Genomic DNA, 21537 nt, shown 5'->3' with positions numbered 1-21537 from the left:
ATATTCCAAAGTAAAGAACCTAACAAAAGTCTCCACCAAGCAGAGAAAAAAATACAATCCGACTGAAGAACACCTGTATTTTAAATCCTCATGCAAACTTAAGAGGTGTATCTAAGATGTTTTAAAGAGATTCCAGTCATGTAAGTACAACTGAAGACAAAACAGTGTAAGGCTTCCTTTGTTGTATAAGTAAACTAAATCATTCAGCTAAACTTTAAAACAAAGACTAATATAAAATACATGTCTAAACCCTCTCCTTGGAACTCCTTAAGACATTTCTTAAAAATAAAATAAATTTCACAAGAAGAAAACCACCTAAACTGTTCAGAAACTCCACGTCAGACACAGGAACTCTGAATACGCAAGTATCGCAAAGTGGGCAGCAAGACCTTTCAGAGAAGCTGTTCTGCCTTGTCATTAGATAAAACAGAGCAAGGTCAGTCATCTCATAATTTCTTGATACAAGTTGTAGAATGGATAATCACAAATGAGGCTACTGAGTCTTGATTGTAAGGTATGACAGAGTCTACAGGTAGCATGGATCCTAGGAAGGATCAGGAGTACAGACAGAAGGCAATGTCTTCCCATCACAGTACACAGATTTTCCAAATCACTTAGAAAAAATAATTTGAGGAAAAACAAATTAAAGAAGGGATGAGGACTGAGAGGACAAATAACTCACCAGACCACAGTAAGTCAAAGATTTTTTTTTAAAGGAAGAGAAGTAAAAATGTAGCTCCCTAGAAGCCAATGGCAAAACCTTCACCAACTTCAACAAGAACATAACTTCCCTGCTCGTGTTTAACATCTGTTAAATTTAATTCAAACGAAATTTACTGATAGTTGGAATCACAGAATGTTAGGGATTGGAAGGGACCTCGAAAGATCATCTAGTCCAATCCCCCTGATGGAGCAGGATTGCCTAGACCATATCACACAGGAACGCGTCCAGGTGGGTTTTGAATGTCTCCAGAGAAGGAGACTCCACAACCTCTCTGGGCAGCCTGTTCCAGTGTTCGGTCACCCTCACCGTAAAGAAGTTTTTCCTCAAATTTAAGTGGAACCTCCTGTGTTCCAGCTTGCACCCATTGCCCCTTGTCCTGTCAAGGGATGTCACTGAGAAGAGCCTGGCTCCATCCTCTTGACACTTGCCCTTTCCATATTTATAAACATTAATGAGGTCACCCCTCAGTCTCCTCTTCTCCAAGCTAAAGAGACCCAGCTCCCTCAGCCTCTCCTCATAAGGGAGATGTTCCACTCCCTTAATCATCTTCGTGGCTCTGCGCTGGACTCTCTCTAGCAGTTCCCTGTCCTTCTTGAACTGAGGGGCCCAGAACTGGACACAATATTCCAGATGCGGCCTCACCAGGGCAGAGTAGAGGGGGAGGAGAACCTCTCTCGACCTGCTGACCACACCCCTTCTAATACACCCCAGGATGCCATTGGCCTTCTTGGCCACAAGGGCACACTGCTGGCTCATGGTCATCCTATTGTCCACTAGGACCCCCAGGTCCCTTTCCCCTACGCTGCTCTCCAACAGCTCTGCCCCCAACTTGTACTGGTACATGGGGTTGTTCTTGCCCAGATGCAGGACTCTACACTTGCCCTTGTTATATTTCATTAAATTTCTCCCCGCCCAACTCTCCAGCCTGTCCAGGTCCCTCTGAATGGCTGCACAGCCTTCCGGCGCATAAGCCACTCCTCCCAGTTTTGTGTCATCAGCGAACTTGCTGACAGCGCACTCTAATCCCTCATCCAAGTCATTAATGAATATATTGAATAGAACTGGTCCCAGAACCGACCCTTGCGGGACTCCGCTAGACACAGGCCTCCATCTGGACTCTGTCCCACTGACCACTACTCTCTGGCTTCTTTCCTTCAGCCAGTTCACAATCCACCTCACTACACGATCATCCAGACCACACTTCCCCAGTTTAGCTGCGAGGATGCTGTGGGAGACCGTTTCAAACGCTTTACTGAAATCGAGATAGACCACATCCACACCTTTACCATCATCTATCCACCGGGTAACATCCTCATAAAAGGCTATCAAGTTGGTTGAGCATGACTTCCCGTTGGTGAAGCCATGCTGAGTGCCCCATGCATCATGACAGAAAACGTAAGGGCCAAAATAAAATCTCTAATCTTGCAGATGACAAAGCAAGAACAATTCCAAGGGTTCTTCACAAGATGTTTATCCTTAACAATTACTTAAGCTCTCCACATAAATTATCTTGTTCTATCTGACTTCCTTTTAATACGGCAATTAAGGTATTGAGATGCTTTTCTTCTCCTTACCTCAACAACTGAGAGTTTTAATAAGGACATATTATTACTGGTATTTACATAACAGTGAACCAGTACTGATAAGAACACTGATGTGTTTTGCTAGAAATCTACAACAGCTCTCAAAAATACTGCTTTGCCACATTTACTGTCTGACTGCCCTTATCCTGAAGCAGAGGCCATCAACAGTTTTGAAACGGTGCTGGAAAAGACACAATTGCAACAAAATACTGTCACCACCTGGTACTTACCCTAACAGGAGGGCTCCGTGCTTGCACCCTTTGCTGCTGTCCAACTTGAGAGCTCTGCAGGTCCTTTGATCCGCAATTAGCTACAGTGTTGATGGGGACCCTTAAAGTATTTGTGCTACCAGTCCCACCACCAGCACCAGGTTTTCGAGGCCTCTGTTTGATGCCATCCAGTAGTCTAACAAGCAAAATATTACTGGGAAGTTCGTCAACACTGCAGTCCACTAAAGTCCTGCACTCTGGGCATCGAAGCTCATTTCGAGAGCTCACAATGCCGAGCAGACAGCGTTTACAAAATGTGTGTTGGCAAGGCAAGACTTTTGCAGAAGCATCAAGGCGTTCTAAGCAAACAGGACACTCCAACAGATCCAGCAAAGCCGATTCATCCATTTTCTTTGTAGTACTTAACCAAAAATCAAATCTTTGCAGGATATTTGTGCAGAATTTGGGCACTCCAAGGATATCATGTTACATCCATTCCTCTTCTGACCATGCTCTGAAATTTTTTGAGGGGAAAAAAGCATTAATAAGCTGGAAAAAGAGTCAGCAAGACTATTTGGTTTGAAGATGTTCATACAAAGACCAAAATAAAAGATCTCTAGACTAATTCACTAAATATTTTCAATAAATAAAAGAATCATCAAAATAGCAATAAATAATAATAGCAATCTACATTTAGTTAAATGTATTTAACTATCTATTTAGTTAAAATATTATAACAAATGCTAACAGATACGGTTTTTAAATTCAAGTCCCCATAAATTTTAATCTTGAGTGATTCTATTTTCTGAAATTATTCCTGAATGAAGAGCTATCCCCAGTACAGCATTATAATACAGCTTACTTTTCATAGTTCTTGCTTAACACACCTGTATCGCTGAACGTTTATTTGAAATCAGCTTTTTCCAGAACAAGAAGATGGCGAAGGTAACTACAACTGGGACCAAAACAACAGAGCTTAGACCAATAGGGCATAACAAGGGGAATTTCATTTATGCCCAGACTGAGCCATTAGCAGACTGCATTTCTGCCATTTCTGTGAAAAGTAACTGCAGCACATTATACACATCAGTCCTGAACACAGCCCTTAGCTCGCGGGGTTTTAAGCTTACCACAGCCACTGACAAGAGGGTTCATCACAGTGCCGCCTTTAAGAAGCGCTTCAAAAACTATCGCGAAGTGATTTACAGCAGGAAGTGCTACTGCCCCATCGTTAGGGCAACACCAGTGCTGCGTATGCAGCCGCAGAGGCAGCGGCAAGACCTCAGCCTGCTTCAGGGTATGCAGCGAGCGGCTGGAAAATGGGAGGGGAAAAAAAACCCACCACCAAAAAGCCCCCTAAAAAATATCATTCTGAGGGAAGTCACACCAGGCTGCTCCGGAGGGGAGAAAACGGCTTGTTGAGCTCGGCAGTCCCCACCGCTACGCGTCCGCGTACTGGGCGAGGCAGCCCCAGCTCGGCCCCGGGCCGCTGCCCTAGCGCTTCCCGCGGCAGCACGGCGGGGGCCCGGCCAGCCGCGCAGCCCCGTCTACCCCTCCGGAGGCTGCCGAGGCCAGGCTCCGGGCGAAGTTGAGCGCCTCCACCCAGCCCCCGCCGCCGGCCTGCGGAAGCGGCTCGCTCGGCTCCCCGGGCGCCGGACGCGTGTCGAGGCGCTCGTCCCCGCACCCACCTGCTTTCGGGCTCCGCGTCCATGCCAGCTCCTTTATTTATTTACATTTCCCCACTCCCCCCTTTAAAAGCGAGTCGCAGGCAGGCAGACCCCACGGTAGGCGGCACGCACCCCTCCGCGGGCCCTCCGGTAAGAGGGGCGAGGGGGCCGGCACCCCCGGGAAGTGCATCCCGCGGCGGGGCGCGGGGAAGGAAGCGGGCGGGGGGCAGGCCCAGGGCAGAGGGCTGTCACCCCGCCCCGCGGGGGGGTCGGGCCTACGGCGCCTCCGCCAAGCCAAGCCAAGCCAAGCCAAGCCGCCCCTCAGAGGGCGCGGCAGGGTCCCCGGGGAGGCCGAGCACCGCCCCCCTCCGCGTCCCTCACCATGTGGCGCCGGAGGGGCTGCGCCGCCCTCGCTTTGTTCCCGTGAGGAGCCGCCGCTACCGCCGGCCCCACGGGTGCTTCTCCCGCCGCGGCAGCGCCGAGGCTCGCCTCGCCTCACCTCCCCACCCCGCCGCGCAGGGCTGACGCGAGGGGCGGTGCCGCCCCGCCCGGCACCGCCCCGCCGAGGGGGCGGTGGGGAGGGCAGCCCCCGGCCCGGCCCGGCCCGGCCCGGGCCGCCTCCCCTCAGCAGCAGCACCTCCCCTCACGGGAGGGGGCGGGGCGCGGAGCGGGGCCGGGCCGTGGCGGCCGCGCGTTCCTCCCCACCTTCCCTTCGCCAGGTGGTGTGGGGTGGTGGCTGGCGGGAGGCGTTTCCCGCCTGGTTCGGGGGGGGCTCGGCCAGGCACCTGGGGCTGCCGCCCAGAGCCGGGGGACGGCGGTGGGGAAAGCGGGCCAGGGAAAGTCGGAGGCCTCCCGCCGCAATCTGTGGTAAATGAGGCCCGGGATGCGGGCCCGCGGCTGCCAGGCCCCACAGAAGGAGGAGCCGGGCGCCTCCGCGTCCGGAGAGCCAGGGTGCCCAGAGTGTGCGGCGGCCCGGCCAAGGAAACGCTCCTCAGGCGGAGCGGGCTCGTGTGGGGCGAGGGGGCCTCTCCCGGCGGGGCACCCGGGCCTGGCCCCGGCTGGACGCCCTCTGCTCCCGGCGCGCAGGACGCAGCGCTTGGGTGGGAAGGGGTGAGGCCGGGGTGCGGGGGAGTTTCCCGCTTGTGGGCGGTGGCCGGACGCCGCGGTGGTGGGGGCGGGCAGGGAAGGGAGGCAGGAGGGTGCCTCGTCACATCGAGTGCTGCCCTCGGGTGCAGCAGTGTGCTCTGACAGTGTGCTCTCAGGCCCTTGCAGACCGCTCCGTGATAAGGTCGAATGCAGCATAAAGTATTGATCTCGGGTGTGCGTGCCTCTCGGGATGACGGAAAGTTACTTGTTAGTGTTGCTCAACTAAATAATCAAGTGAGGTCAGAAACTCCCCAAAATAGGTGTCTCTCTTGACACATGCACGCTCGCGTTCAGGAGATGAAGTACTTGTTCTGGAGGCTGTTTTTAGGGAATGAGGGAGTAAGTAATCCTTAAGGTACATATAAATTGTCATAAAAGGAAGCGGCAAAAAGGAATTTAAAAAACTCACGCTTTTTTGAATTGGATGAGGCACCTTGTCTATGGATGGTGGGAAAAATCTAGAGAAATGCCTAAGTTCTGATACAAGTTCCAGTTAAAGATCTCGCCTGCTGCAACTCAAAAAGGAAGCAATCCCAAAGCTTCCTTCTTGTGTGTAGTTTTGAGCTATTCAAGTTTGTTGTCATTCTTACTGAATTGTGGGGGTTTTTTTCCATGGGTTGTGTAGGTTTGTGTAAGTTGATAGCGTGATAGGCTTTTCTGTTTTGCTTTCTGGATTTGTTAGCTTGGTTGTTTCCTACGGTAATGATACTCTGTGATTATTAAGATTTCCAAATATGTGCTCACACCGAGTACATCTTTAATTTTCTTCTTTATTTGTTAGTAGTAGTAGAAATATTGAAAGTGCTAAATATCTACAGTTCATTAAGAAATGAGGTTTCCTCCCCCATGAATTCTGGAGTTTAGGAAAACTGATACAGATGGGGTTCTGGTGTGTGTGCTTTCCAGGGAGTACTGTAACATAAATGGAAGAGAAGGGTATAAACATCTGACACTTAAGAATATTCCCGTGTCTTGCAGTATTCCTCTATCTTGCCATGTGAGCACTGCTGCTACAGAAAGGATAATCAGTACGTTTAAAATAGGGACTTGTTGAATCTAAACAAAAGTTACCTCACAGTTGGATTTCACTTTTGGCCATAGCTTTTCCAAAAGATCTCATCAAGGTTGCATGTAATAATTTGCCAGCCTTTCCAGCATAGTTTTGTAAGCAACACAATTATTGTTGTCTAAACTTAGTTTGCTGCCTAAGGAATGTAAAATATGTATTAAAATGGTAGAGGAATTTACAATACAGATGGTGCATCAGGGAAGTAAGATGAAAGTTCAGGGAAGCAGGATAAAAAGATTAGCCCTTTATCAGGGCTGGTCTTTGATAATGTTTTATGTAAAGTCTGTAAAATACTAAATATATTTTGGGATACTAGCCAAAGCGGTAAACATTCTGAAGAGTATCAGATAAATACGTTACTTCCTGAGCAGCAGCAGTAGTTAATTTTCAGACAAATGTAATTTGTGTAAAGAACTGTGTGTGCTGATGTACGCCACTGCTCTCTTACGGATGAAGTGTTTGACTCCGAGGGGCTGGAGTAGGCTGAAGGCAGGACTGAAAGGAACAGAATTGCTATTACGTTGAAGCATTTATTCATTCTCGCTTCCAGCCACAAGCAGGGAACTGTGCTTTGCACATCTTTAGACGAGGAGACCTCCTTTTCTGAAGCCATTGCATTCTTAGGTACAGTTCATTAGTTCCTTGCACAATTTTTACTAAGTAATTGATGCAAAGGAGAGATTGCACAGGGAAATAACCATTAAAAACACAGATTTGAGCGAAGAGGCCCTCCAGTTACTCAAATCCCTGGATTTCTGTGATTATAATGTCTACAAATATTTGTTCATATTTGTGAAAACATATTTTACACCTTTTTGATGTAATAAATTGTACTTCTGAAGTTGGTTTTCAGGCACAAACTTCTTTTTTCTCCAGCCCATGCTGTTTTTCTTCATTTGGAAGCCACTGGGTAAAGGAAGAAGCAAAGGGTGGCAGGCAGAACAGCAAAAGAGAAAATGTCAGTAGCAGAAGTGGTAACGCCTGGTTTCTTTCTTTTTTTCTGTGTCCAGCATCCTTGGTGCAATAAACCCACTATGTCCTCTGAGCTCTCTTTGGCTGACACCTTCTTTTTCTTCTGTGGGCCAACCAACCTAGACGCCTCCCTCCATCTTCAGCCCTCTCTGCCAAAACAATCATGCCTTCTGTTCCTCCCTAAACCCTACTGCAAGAATTCCTGTTTCTATCACATTTCCAAGTATCCTTAGTTTTTCCTCTGTCTTTAAAATGCGAGGCAGTGTATACTGTGCCTGTCTTTGGGCAACACTGGCTAATTGATAGTTGACAGGCTAACAAGAAGAGATACCTCGACCTTTGCTGCACCCTTTTCTGTAGGGGCGACATTACATTTTAGATCTTTTCTGGTTATGATCACTGGTTTTCATAAAACCTATAGAATCTTAATATCTTTCCAAATAGTCTGTCAGATTTTGCCAATGAATTATAAATAATTGGGAAGAAGGGCTGACAGATGTACTCTATAATCGTTTACATCTAGTTCTTCAGGAAATTTAACTAAGTGTGAGACATTTCAGTATAGGATTCCACTCGTTAGCATACAAACCTTTTGACATACACTGACGTTTTTTGTAAACTGATGCATTAAAGAGCAAAAGCATTAAATGCACTAAAACACGCTAATGCACTGAAAAGCAAAACCAGGTCCAATCTCCATTCTAATACTACAAAATGTCCCTGAAGATTGTGACCCCAATGGCAGGATAACCCGTGTGCCTGAATTAGTCATGTTAGTAGTTTGTATATTTAGAGTCATAAAACAAAACTGAGTAACTGAGTGCCGAGTAGAGAAACCCTGGCCTGTGAGAATAAAGATGAATGCATATTTAATTTATTTGTGAATTCCATCCTTAAAATCTTGAGATGACTACAAAAGACTCAATAAGAATCATGGAACAAGAGGTTTTATGTCCTCTTAGAAAGAAAACACAACAGAAGATAGTGTCTTGTGGCAGTCATAGTCTGATTTTTTTTTTTTTTTTTTTTATTTGTAGGTTCAGGGCTGAATTTTAACATTAAGAATATTTCTACTGAGAAAAATAAGCATGTTTTTGTTTTAAGATACGTTCTTTGTACTAAACTATTTTTATAGCTATTTTTTTGTCAGAAGGGATGATGTTTCCCCATTTGTAATGTCCACATTAGCCCATCTTTCCCATGCAATATAGATCTCGAGTACAGACCAAAAAGGCTAATCTTATTCCCTTGTAGAATGACCCTTGGAGATGCAGTGGTGGTGTCCTTTCAAAGGCCACGCAGAACGCCCACTGACATCAATTTAGTAAGAGTTTACCACTAATGGCCATGCTGGTATTGCTAGCTTTATATTGGCAAGTACAGCACGTCATAGGGAAGCGTGGCCAACTTTCTTCAGTCTCTGGTGGAAATGAGCAAGGAGATGACTTTGTTCCCTTTTCATTAAAGTTGCGGATTTTTTTTGTGGTTTTGTTTCTTGGGGGATTGAGGGGGTTGTAGTTTGGTCTTGGGTTTGTGGGTTTTGTGGGTTTTTTTACAACAAGATGTCTATGCTGCAGTTAGCACTGGCTTTAAATTGTGTAGCGCGATTACTGTTAGTGGAATTCTGGCAGCATGGAGCTCAGCATGGTTTATATTGATCCGGTCAGTTTGCTGGCAAGCTTGAGTTTTGTGCTGCCCCTGCTGCACTTTCTGTGTTGTGTACTAGTCGTACCTAGATCAATGACTAATACAAATGTACCTCTAAGGCTTCTGCACCCTGCCAGAAGGATCTGTGCTGTTCTTGTATTTGTGAGGAGGCAGGAGAAATGGGTTGTTCTGTTTTCAGGGCATTTTGGCTTCTAGTTCTACATCTTTATTCTGTATTCTAGGCATCTAGCTTGGGGTATAGACAAAAGTTGCCTGGCTGCATCTCAAACCTGACAAGACAGAGATGACATTTGACTTTTGATTACTTTTTAGTTTCCTGTTTTCTTGAGGAGAGCATCATTTGTGTATTAATGTTGTGAACTAGCGCTCTCTGACAAAGTGAAGCAGGGATCATACCTCTGCACATGTTGATGCTTTTGTAGTAACTTAATTTGCATCACAGTGAGGGAATATGTGAAAGAAAAAGTGGTGGTGGCATTAAAGAATAAACATGTTACAAATTTTCAGTGTTTATGTGAGCTCTTTGTTACCATAAGACATTTCTCCCAGGCTAGTCACAGGAAAACGCTTACTGGGCTTGTGGGTACTTATGATCCACATCCCCTAGCTGCAGCGTCCACTGCTGTACCTTGTAGAAATGCAGTAAGGTGCTGGTGTGTTTAGGTGGTGAAGAACTTGATTTAAATTGTCATTACGCTGATGGGAACATAGTGCCTGCATCTCATTAACCAGCAAGCTTGAAATTGCCCTTAATACAAACAAGGTTAAAGAAAGAGCAAAGGAGAATGTTTATTTAAAAGAAATCAAACTAGATGGCCTAGCTGTGAAGATTTTTTAGAAGAGGTACAGAAATGTAAGAATCCATTGCTTAATATGTTTATTCTAAAACCAAATGATCTTTTTCCTTCCTTGCATGCAGCTGATAAGCTGCAGACCTCATCTGTGAGGCTGCAGAGTAGGTCCTAATGCTCCTTTGCTTCTCTTGAATTAGTGCTGTGCCCACAGGGGAGATTCTGGTGGGGACAGAACATGTCAGATTCTCTTTCCAATCCTTCTTTGCGTATCTCCCAATGGTATTTAGAGCTGCTCTCCCAAAGATTCGTAAGTGATTCAGGATGTGGTATTAGCATTATTGACTGCTCTAGATTTTTTGGAATACTTACATGCTGTTTTAATAGTTTGCTATATTGTTAGCAAATTTTAAGCTATTAAAAAGCTATTAATATTTTCCCGACTTGCAAAGGCTATGTACAAGTCACAGGGTAAAGCTTCTTGATGGCCTGACCCCATGTTTCATATGAACAGTAAACTGATAACCATATAAATATTTGAGTAGAATTATTGTGTTACTGACTCTAAACTGAGATCAGGCAGAACTGTAATCAACCACTTTGAGTGATACTGGGCTGGAGTGACTAAACTCCAATTTTATCTTTGAGAAACATTGTGACAAATGTTTGGAGCTTTCAAAACACAAACAGATGAGATGAATTGTGGGGCCCAAACAATTTTTTTTCTTTTTAAATAAGTGAAAACATAATATCATAAAGGATATTTAACATTCATAAAAGTTTACTTAGTCTTCATTACCACACCTCATTACCAAAGTATCTGAAAGAAGCTGAACGTCTGGAGACTGGATACTTGGCATGTGTACTATCTGAACAGAAAAATACAATATTAGATAGGAGGAGGTGGAACTGCTGAGGAGAGTCAAAGGCACTTTTACATGTGGACTGTGCAGAGGGAGGGAAGTTGTGGGTATTGCGAGAAGTCAGTATCCATCATGTCAGGTCTACAATTCATAGATTCTGTCCTTTGTTATATTTTGTATTTCTAAAATGCACTACAGCTTCACTCTCTAAAATCCTGTGAGATAGACAAAGCTAGTCAATAAGTTTCATGAATATGGAAGAATTCACAACACTGTAGTATTTTATCTAGAGGGGCCCTGTGTTCAAATTAGCCCTCCTAGAGCAGACGTCCTTGGCCAAAGCCTCAGGGTCCTATTGTCAGAAAAGTGTCCTCCAAAAGATATCAGGCCGGAACCTCTGACCTCTTCACATTTTCACACCAAAGGTATCTTCAGAACACACTAAGCACCCCCTTCAGTCTTTCTGGATGAGAAATTTTCAAGCCCACTCGGAGCACAGGCTCTATGGCAGGTGATTTAGGGATATTATTTCTCTTTTGGGCAACTGCATGGCAACATAATGAAAATTTCTGTGGGTTTTAACAAACACCTTATTCTCAGTGTCTAATGCTAAGAGCAGTTACTGGAAGTGCATTTACAGAAGAACAACTCTTTAAAACCGCTTGTGCTTTTGTGGTCATTAAAGCATAAGCAATGTATAGAAACAGCAAGGATATGTCTGTACTGTGGTTTGTGTGTGTTTTGTGGTGAGTCCTGCAGTTCCTCCTACTGTCCAAATCAGGAAATCTGTTGAAAAGCACCGTACTCCCTTCACCTAGATCTCTGCCGTGAGAGCCGGTTTGGATTTTGTCCCAGAACAGAGTCTGAATGTAGCCATGCCGCACTCCCAGGCTTAGGAGCAGGGACTGGTAGGATGCTCTGGGATAAATACATGATGTCTTTCCGTATGAAACTCGTGGTTTTAGAGCAAAATCTACAAGAAGCATTTGCTAGCTTGTTTAAATTCTAAATTAAGCCATTTTTGAATTTTGAGTGCTGCAATAGTTTGATAGTTCACAAAAAAAAAAAAAAAGTCATGTTCTTAAAAGCATGCTCAGTTAGTTTTTTCAAAAAGATTTATTTCCTTAAAATAGCATTTTCCTACTAAAACTGCCTGCTGGGCAGAGCTATCTGACAGGCAAGTAGAATTATCAGCATGTTTACTTTTCAAACATCTCTGCCACACTTAAACAGTTCTGCTGTAGTATCAAACATACATGAGTGATGAGAGAGGTTTTGTAAGAGTTTGTGTACTAGGATATAAAAAATAAAAGTGCATTACAGTATTTGAAGTGCTCTAACATTTCCACCCCGAACTAGTCAAAGCAGTGTCCTTGTACAAGGGTAAAGCATTTTCTTGGACTGAAGCATCCCTTTTTGGAATGTATCCTCAGCTACAAGGAAAGTTGCATTCCCGTTAGCACAAATTATACTTCTTGTGTTGTCTGGAACGTACAGAAGCTCCTTTACAGCTTCAGTTATCTGCAGTTTCTGGTACACCTAGGAAAGGATGTAGGTAGAGGTTTGGATGTGAGGAGTGTACCATCCACATACCGTTGGTTTTGTCTGTGATACCTTAGAAGCCAAAAGCAAGGATTTCCAATGTAGCTTGACTCTGAAGGAAAGTTTTTAATTACATTGGGATGAAAGTAAGGGAATAAAGGGACAAGTTCCCTGGGGATTTTTTGCAGAATTGCTATCATACTGCTACCATGGTTCTTTACAAAGAGGGCAATGTAGGGGAAAAAAAACCCCAACCTTTCCTTGTTCAAAATAAGATAAAGGAAGTGAGAGAAATTTATGGAGTATTCATGGCACTACTTTGGATTTCTTTTATAAAGCTTGGGACTTGGCTTTAAGTCGATGAGGACATTGAGACACAAAATGAATTCTCTGAGGCTGCTAGCGCTGCAAGGCTATATAATCACTTCGGGATTGCCAAAGATTTTCTTTTTTTTTTTGGTAGATTTGTGTCACTTTCACTCCCACACATCTGGCAAGAGACTTCTCTGCACTGGCTTAGTTGAAAATCTTATCTCATAGATCATTACTAGCAATAAATTCCAGCCTTTGTGCTTACTTATATTGTCCCACAGCCTGAAGTCACTGATTTTGTGGAACTAGGAATTCAGGCTGTAAAATATTTACTTACTAACACACACCAAAAAAAAATGCCTCAAAACCAACCCTCTGGCTCTTTGTGAAGCCAGATCTGAAAATGTAAATCATATGAAACTGACTCTCAGGGCCAAAGAAAACAGGCAGCTGGATTCCATCCCCTTAGCTGAGAATCAGCCCTTAAATACCTCTTAAATATACACTTTATATGAGCTATAGTCAAACTCATTTTCAAGTAATGTTTTCCCACGTGTCCCAGAAAATGCAAATGGCAACCCTCTGCATGTGGATGTGACTAGGGCACCGACAGTGGGTAAGCGTGCCAAAAACCTGTTCGCAAGCATCACTGCAAACTGCTAATGCAGTTCTACCACCATTCTTCTCTGAGGTCACACCTACACAAAAAAAAAAAAAAAAGGATATATTTTTAAATCCATGTCACAGTCCTTAAATATAGCTAAGGCAGCTGTGCTCAAAACAGTTGTCAGCAAATGGTCTGTGCTAGGTGTTTTCCTATGTGCTAGTTCACATAAGTCAGTCAGCATTTTTCTGGTATTGCATTCTGGAAACATTCTTATTTATTATATTTATTGTGCTCTTCCTTTTCTGTATGACAGGGATGGGGAGCACGAAGGCAGAGTCACCTCATACATTGAAGACTTTGCAACTAATAATGAAAAAGACTGGAAAGACAAGGCAAGACAAATGAGGGGAGATGCAGTTATCTCTGCAGGATAAATTAAATAATTTGTGGGGAGGAAGCAAAGGGACAATTCCCAGAACTAAACCACAGGTCTCCAGTTCAGTGACCTGTCTCCTGGAGTGCCCTTAACAAGCAGGATCGGAGTTAGCAATGACCAGCAAGTGTTGCTGAGTAGTAGGGGCGTTCTCTAGGTGTGCGGAGAAATGGTATGGATATGCTTGAGATGCAGTTTACTCTAGTATGTCTCCATCCATTAGTCTAGTATGTCTCCAGATTTCAGAATAAAAAATGGCAAATGGCAGATAATGAAGCCAGAATATTTTCTGACAGTCACAACAGTCATTCTTGAGTAACTTACCCCAGCAAAAACGTGGCAGAATAAACAGTCAGGGTATAACTGCCTTGAAATGCCTTCCCCTTTCTTTTTCATGGGACAAATTAACAATGTTTTGACTCTAAGTAGTGTTGCATAACATGAAACATCGTAGTTTTAACCAACATATGAGGATAATCCAGGAACAAGCTGTAACTTATTTTTTGCGATTTTATTTTCAGTTTCCCAAGTGAATACTAATTCTGAGTGCGTGGAAGTGTTTTTTAATCAATCCTAATACATATCCACATACACACTGCCATCTAGAATGGGGTTAGTGCATTATAGCTGCTGCAGGAACCGTAACTCACTTTCATTGACTGTAGGAGGATTAAGTCAGAAACAATACTGTTTTAATGCCATTTTTTTATTTACTTGGCAAACACTCTTGTCAATTTAAAGTTTCCCATGGGAGGTGTCAAAAGGTCACTGAAATTTTCCTGGGCAAGTGAGGGAGAGTGGTTGAAACCTTGGCCTCCCTGCTGCTTCCTTCAGTGTTTTTCTTCGTGTCATTAGTGCTGTACTCGGCACTTTTCCCCCAGCTTCCATTAGAAGAGGGAGTGAGTGAATGTAAAAATGTTAGTAAGGAACGGAGGCAAGAAGCACAGAGAAGGCTTCCCTGCTGTTTTATTTGGCTAATTCTAGGCCTTGGTAACAGTAAACTTAGTCACAGAAAGTGAGTATAGAATATATTGTCTAGTATGAGCGAAAAGCTCCCAGATGCTTTCAGCACGTTTGTTTTCCCAGTTCATTCTATTATGCTACACAGTCTTCTGTCCAACGATCACAAAGCCTTCTGACCTCTGTTATCCTGCGGCAAGGAAATACAGTTCCCTAAGGCTGAAAAAGCATCAGGGTTTGATTTCCAGAAATGAGGTACCTGCAATTCCCATGAACATCAGTGTAACTGTAAGTGAGCAGCAGATTTTTCAGACATCACTAAGACAGAAATGCAGAATGGAGGGGCAGGGGAGACACCCCACACCGTACAGGCCTTGTATGCAAGGCTTCTGAATTGAGGCTGAAAATATCTGAGTTGAGGTATCAAAGACAGCTTTGTTAAAGCTGGTGGCTGTAGGAAGGGATCTGACCTGTTTCATACTATGGATTAGTGTGATCCCTCTAACAAGCCCCCATGCTTTATCATATGATAAACCAGGCAATTTCTCAAGTGCTAGATTTTTAACTATTTCAGTTATACATTTCTCACACTTTTTACTGCTGTAAGGCAGAATAAAACATCTGTGGGGAGTTCTGCTAGCAAGTGAAAACAAAAAGTGTTAAGTAAGTACATCACTACTTGATTAATGCAAGATAAACGTTATACACTACACAGCTTTTGCTCCTCAGCAGACCTGTTTCACATTGTATGTTCATACATAAATTTCTCTTACTAACACTGCACAAGCGGTCTTGCACCATCCTTCACAGATCAGCTTTAGGAACTATTACGAAGTGGTTTAAGTTAGAGCTCCATCTGTTACCTCCATCCTTGCGATGGAGATTGCTTTCACTTGTGGCAGAATAAGCAGAATGGAAGATGTGTTCATATCCTCACCAGCTGCAGCTCAGAGTCTGGTGGCTTGGCTCAAACCCATCTTCTCAGCAGTTTAATCAATGACACTATGCTTTGTGCCAAAGCGTGAGGGTGGGCGCACATTTCCTTCTGCTGGTCCTGATAATCATCAGGAGAGGGAAAGAATAGACAGCTGAGAACAGGAGCATCTTAACAGATCATGGTGGGATTTGACTCCAGCTTTCTTTAAGTTTTATTGGGAGGAGGGAGGCCTTATGATCGTGCTCATCCATGATCGCTATTGCATGTATGGCTAGCTACTGGTATTTATGGTGGAATTACTGATGTGAGCAGACTAGTTACTGTAGTATCACTGCATGGTTAACAAAGGTTGCAGGCCAGGGTTGAACTGTGATGCCTTTCCCAGCTGGCAATGCTTAACCCCACTGTCTGTTAGAGTCAGAATTTGCTGGAGTCTCTTCCTGGACAAACAAGATTGCCCAATGTAGAGAAAGCAATAGTGGGCATCTGAGGAAAGGAGGCCCTGCAGTGAATTATGTGAATACAATGAGTTAAGTTATTCAGGGCACTGTGATCATTAACTGCTGTACTAAAGTCCATGGTGGAACAGGATATATAATTCAGTGCAATCAGGCCTTTCAACAGACGAAAAAAAAAGCTGTATTATTAATAGCTAAAAATCACGTTAGAGATGTTTTACTGCTGTGGAAATAATTCTCCATATATGTTTACTAACAGTGAAATACAGATCTACTAAATCAGGCTTTAAAACTGTTCCGTGTGAAAAAAGAAAATACACTAATATTTCTTACAATTAAGAAGGCATAAAAATCTGTCCAGTGTTAAGTTCAAGTTTACTGTAGTGAGAAGCTCAACTGCCGTAATCTTCACCTTTTGATTTCCTCTTACAAAGTTTGAAAAACAAGGCTAAAATACTCCAGACTGCCATGTGACTTATCAAAACTAACATCAGTGGGAAAGGATCAACTAAGTGCACTACAATAATGGCACATAAGATGCATTTTATTACTGTCTTTTGGACGTCTTTGTGGAGAGTTGTTACAGCTCAATACAGAGGAAGAAACAGAGTTCAGAGGAAGAACAACAGCTACAGCAGTTCATAAAAAGGAGACTGACCGACCCTTTACGCAGGGGTCATGTTGGTATAGCTCCACAATAGATAGAGCTCTAGCTCATCATTAACGGTATCTCAGGTTTTCTGTCTCTTCTATATCCCCATCAAAGCAATTGCTGCTTCAGAAAAAGGCTACGTACCTTACTTTCGCAAAACTGCTCTGATAGCATTTAAAATAGTTCTAGCAGCAATAAAATAAAGAGCAATGAGAACTCTTGACTGCTGACGGGGAAGGTGACAGAAGGAAAAAATAGCGTCCCTGAAGTATTGCTTGAGATTTAAAATTTTATTGAGAGCTAGAACCGCGAGGTTTTGCCTAAAATTTGAATCTGGGGAAGTTTTATCCCGTATTGAGGATACAGCAAAAATGCATACTTCATCCCTTTCCCTAGAGAAGAGATTACTGTCAGTCAGGCCTGCCTGCAAGGTACAGCAAAAATGAGGGTATATGTCAAGGACCTGAGTATGGTTCCGTTATCCTCAGAGCATGTCTGTATCAGCTTGAGCCACAGCACTATTTAAAGCTGAACTGTGTTTTCTCCTGGCTGGCTGCAGTCCCTGAGGGAACATCCATCAGCCAAGCCGAAGTGACTCATGCAACGCCCCAGCCTCACACTTGATACAGTCAACCTCAGGGATGACTTGTGACAGAACTGTCACAGCCATCCTGAAACCAAGCAAATGCTGCCTCGCTGGAGTTTTCCCACTGTGCAACCCGCCCTGTTTTGGCTTTTGTTGTGCAGCTACTGTGAAAAAACTCTCCAAGTCTTTGGCTCTGCGAGTTTTTAAACTGTATTGTTAAAAAGAGAGTTAATGGGATTAGCTAAATCCCATCTTGGTTTAAAAACGTCTTGGAAATAAAATCTGGAAGAGTGCACCAGATCAGAGGTGCTCAAGGCAAGCAATTTAGCAGGAGCAGCTAAACTCCTATATATCTGTCTCATGAGTAACGCCAAACTAGTATATCTTTATGGAAGCAGTTCAATTAAGGTTTTATTGGCTGAAGAAGTATTTTTAAGACTCTTGCACAAGCCAACCGTTCAAAGTGCTACTATTGGAATTGATGAACTCATCAGCTCAGCTGGAAAACACAGCAACTCGGAAATGCATTTGAAGCGTGTATTGCATTAACACACAAATTTAATTTAAAGGAAGAAGCTCTTTATGGATTTTAAAACTAGTACTTAAACTCTGCAAATTGCTCCATCTAAACTGCTATGCTAAAAATGGCAAAAAGAAATGTTCTAGGAATGGTAACTATTGGTTTCTATTTTATGCTAAATTTTAGTCTACATGGCTCATGAATGAACGAGTGTTAAAATCAGATTTGAGAAAGCGCACAATTATTTGGGAAAACGTTTACAAGGATTGAAAGAGCAAATTTCTATATGTGTCTTTGTTTTATCACAGTTAATAAAATTAAGTAGAGCCTTAGCTTCATTTGAGCCTTGATGAGGTGCTTTTAGTGGAGAGGTAAAAGTCAAATGAGTAATTTAGCCAGGGGCACGCTTCTAACCCCCTCCTCTGGCTGAGGGGAAGAGTGATACAGAGTCCAACTACACGACATCATAACCGTGCCAGAAGTGTCATCCTTTGTTTTATTTAAATTTGCATCTAGTCATTTGGGGACACTGGACATACACGCCACCTCCCATCCCCCAGGAAAAGAAGCGTAGGGACTGCGTGACTGATACAAGCTGAGACACTGCGCTCTATCCAAAGGCTTGTCATCCAGCTGAGTACTTTCTAGATATTTCTCTGTATTTTTGATTTGTAAATAGTTTGTGAGTAACAATGTTTTGTAACCATACCAAGATCTGTGTTGATGTGGGGGGTTTTCAGAACGTGGCCTTGTACAAGGAAACACGGATAAATCACAGGAACTGAAGAATTTCCATGCTGCTTCAGACTCCCCGGCTACCGGCTTCAGGACCCTGCCTAGAGCCCCAGCTCGCCCCACATCTTGCCAAGCCAAGTGCCGCCTGCGTGGGTCCCGCACCCGGCGGGTCCCGCTGCTCGGGGGCGGCCGCCGTTGTGCTGCCACCTGGTGGCTGCAGGGCGGCACCGCCGCCCCATGACACACGTGCAGGCTCGGCAGTGTGTACTCTAAACGCTACGTTAAGAACTGACAGATCAGCTCTGAGCTGAGGACAGTCAAGAGTTTTGAAAGGGTGTAGTTTCTCCTGCAATCCAATGTGAAAAAAACAAGAATAAGCACAAATACAGGCTGGGCAGAGAATGGATTGAGAGCAGCTCTGAGGAGAAGGACTTGGGGGTGATGGTTGATGGGAAGCTCAACATGAGCCGGCAATGTGCGCTTGCAGCCCAGAAGGCCAACCGTATCCTGGGCTGCATCAAAAGCAGCATGGCCAGCAGGTCGAGGGAGGTGATTCTGCCCCTCTACTCTGCTCTCGTGAGACCCCACCTGGAGTACTGCATCCAGCTCTGGGGCCCCCAACATAAGAAGGACATGGAGCTGTTGGAGCAAGTCCAGAGGAGGGCCATGAAGATGATTGGAGGGCTGGAGCACCTCTCCTATGAAAACAGGCTGAGAGAGTTGGGGCTGTTCAGCCTGGAGAAGGCTCCGGGGAGACATTCTAGCAGCCTTCCAGTACCTGAAGGGGGCCTACAGGAAAGCTGGAGAGGGGCTTTTTACAAGGGCATGTAGCGATAGGACGAGGGGGAATGGTTAAACCAAAGGAGGGTAGATTTAGATTAGATATTAGGAAGAAATTCTTTACTGTGAGGGTAGTGAGACACTGGCACAGGTTGCCCAGAGAACTTGTGGATGCCCCCTCCCTGGCAGTGTTTAAGGCCAGGCTGGATGGGGCTTTGAGCAACCTGATCTAGTGGAAAGGTGTTCCTGCCTGTGGCAGGGGGGGTTGGAACTAGATGATCTTTAAGGTCCCTTCCAACCCAAACCATTCTGTGATTCTCTGATTTTGTAAGTTTTCAACAGATTTAGGCAAGGTTGTAAAGCTTTAGGACAAAAGGGTTAGTAGAGAATGCACATTTGAATAAACATACAGCATTTATGCACAAATCAGAGCAAGATGAAGGCAGAAGCACTAAAAGCTGAAATAAGAATTATTGATAAATGATATAGATGTCTCGGGAGCACACAGAACCTTGTCGGGAATATGGTACACTGGAACTTTGTTTCAATCATCAGCCATTTGCTCACCAGACCACAGAAATGTTAGTTATCTGCTTTGGTTCATGTTGCCCAACCAGGTAATATATTTTTCTGAAGTACCCGTAGCAGTAACTTCAAATACACACTCAACGGTCAGCAAATTGAAGAGCAAAAGCCTCTTCAGGTGCTGTTCTTCAAAAAATATTTTAGGCACCAGTGCTGGGGGTAGGATTACTGTACCTGTTCAGCTCAAAACAAAGCCAGTTAGCAGTCAAGACTTCATCTTCCTGCCGCAAGCCACAAGGACACATTCTCTCTAGTTCTGCCTCACTGCAGGGGTTTCACTCCTTTCTGTTGAGGGTCAGACAACTCAAGGCGTACATACAGCCACAAATCGCAGAGGTAGCCAGGAGATGCCCGTGTCATGGACTACAATCATGTCTGCAGGGCAGCACAATAGAGGTATTATGGGTTTGTGGTTGTGGGGTTTTGGGAGGGGTGTATGTGGGGGTTTTTGTTTGTTTGTAGTGTTTTTTGGTTTGTTGTTTTGGTTTTGTTTTTTTTTAAGATTCCTCATCTGAACTATGGTTGGCTTCAGGGGTCAAGAAGAAAGACTGAGGACAGGGACAGAATGTGAAATAGCTTACAGAGTATGTTTTGTGCCAAAAATGCCATTCTGTATCTCAATTTGCTATTAGAATTACAACAGAAAATTCTTTATAGTGAATGTAATATGAATACAAACCCAATACTCGACTAATTTCAGTAAGTTATTACATACAGACGAATAGATCAGCCTGAAGTCACACTGTCCTTGACGTAATTACAGTGTACATTAAACAGAGATTTAAAATTTCAGATAAAAGTATTTCTTTAGCAGACAATTAATTACTGTGTCAATTTTGAAATTAGCTCTTGAGGGATTTCAAGGATATTAAGTATTGGTTGGAAAGTTTGAAGATTATTCTTGAAAAGTTGTGCACAATCTACGCATATTTTTAAAATCATTGATAAAAATCTCTGTCTATAAAGCTTGAAGGCTGTAGATTATGTCCATTTTTCTTACCACAAGCAAGCCAGCACACTGCATAAGAAATGAAGAATGACAACAGTTGTACGACTTCCATTTAAAAAGAATTAAACACCCTCCAACCCTTAACTGCAGTAAGACTGCATCACCTTGAGAAAATTCAAAACCATAGAGTGCAGAATATACCGGTTGGTATATTTTCTTCTTTCCATATGGTTAATCTATATTCTTTTAAATCTAAAGGTTTTGGGTCCTCCCTTCCCCCAAAAGGTAGGCAAGGTATCTTTTGAAAAGCAAACCTGAAAAAGGAAAATAATGCACTCAGTCTTTATTAAAGTCTTTAGAGTGTATTTGCTAAATGTCAGGGATGATGTAGCTCATGAGGATCATTTCTCTGAATAGATTACTCAGCAGTGAAAAGTGTAATGGGAGAAAAGCCTCGTGAAAAGCCCCAAAATTTACTGTGGGAAGTTTTTTATAAAAAAAAAAAAAAAAAAAAAAAAAAAAAAAGGAAGGGGCAGGAGAAGAGAAGCAGCATAGGACAGAACCAGCACTGTTTCCAACAATGATCATACTTTCTCATCAGATGAAGCAAGAGGGGTTTATCAAGTAAAAAAGGATATAAAACAATATATTAAAGGCATTTGTGATTATTAATTTTATTCTCATTGCAGGTTCCCAGGATACAGCTGAAATAGAGTAAGTTTGGTCTACCTTTGAGAATTGCATGTGTTTAAAAAAAATTAACACTTTTCAGTGGGCAAAACTTTAATA

The 21537-nt window shown here is 43.5% G+C and overlaps 1 protein-coding gene across 4 annotated transcripts in view; it reads right to left on the bottom strand.

Annotated features, from left to right (window-relative positions):
* SH3RF1 (SH3 domain containing ring finger 1) overlaps positions 1–4691 on the bottom strand; it is a 95672-nt gene extending 90981 nt beyond the window's left edge. For all 4 annotated transcript variants that reach the window (XR_011048372.1, XR_011048373.1, XR_011048374.1 and 1 more), the window contains exons 1-2: positions 4565–4691; positions 2538–3030 (exon numbers count right to left, since the gene is read on the bottom strand). Coding sequence is in view for 1 of the 4 variants with exons in the window: in XM_068403036.1 (XP_068259137.1) it covers positions 2538–2924 (387 nt within the window). In the remaining 3 variants the exon portion in view is untranslated. The remainder of the gene's footprint in view (positions 1–2537; positions 3031–4564) is intronic.
* Positions 4692–21537: the final 16846 nt, after the last annotated feature.

This window comes from Nyctibius grandis, chromosome 6, assembly GCF_013368605.1.
Source record: "Nyctibius grandis isolate bNycGra1 chromosome 6, bNycGra1.pri, whole genome shotgun sequence".
Lineage (NCBI taxonomy): Eukaryota > Metazoa > Chordata > Aves > Nyctibiiformes > Nyctibiidae > Nyctibius > Nyctibius grandis.
This window is presented reverse-complemented; position numbering and strand designations above follow the sequence as displayed.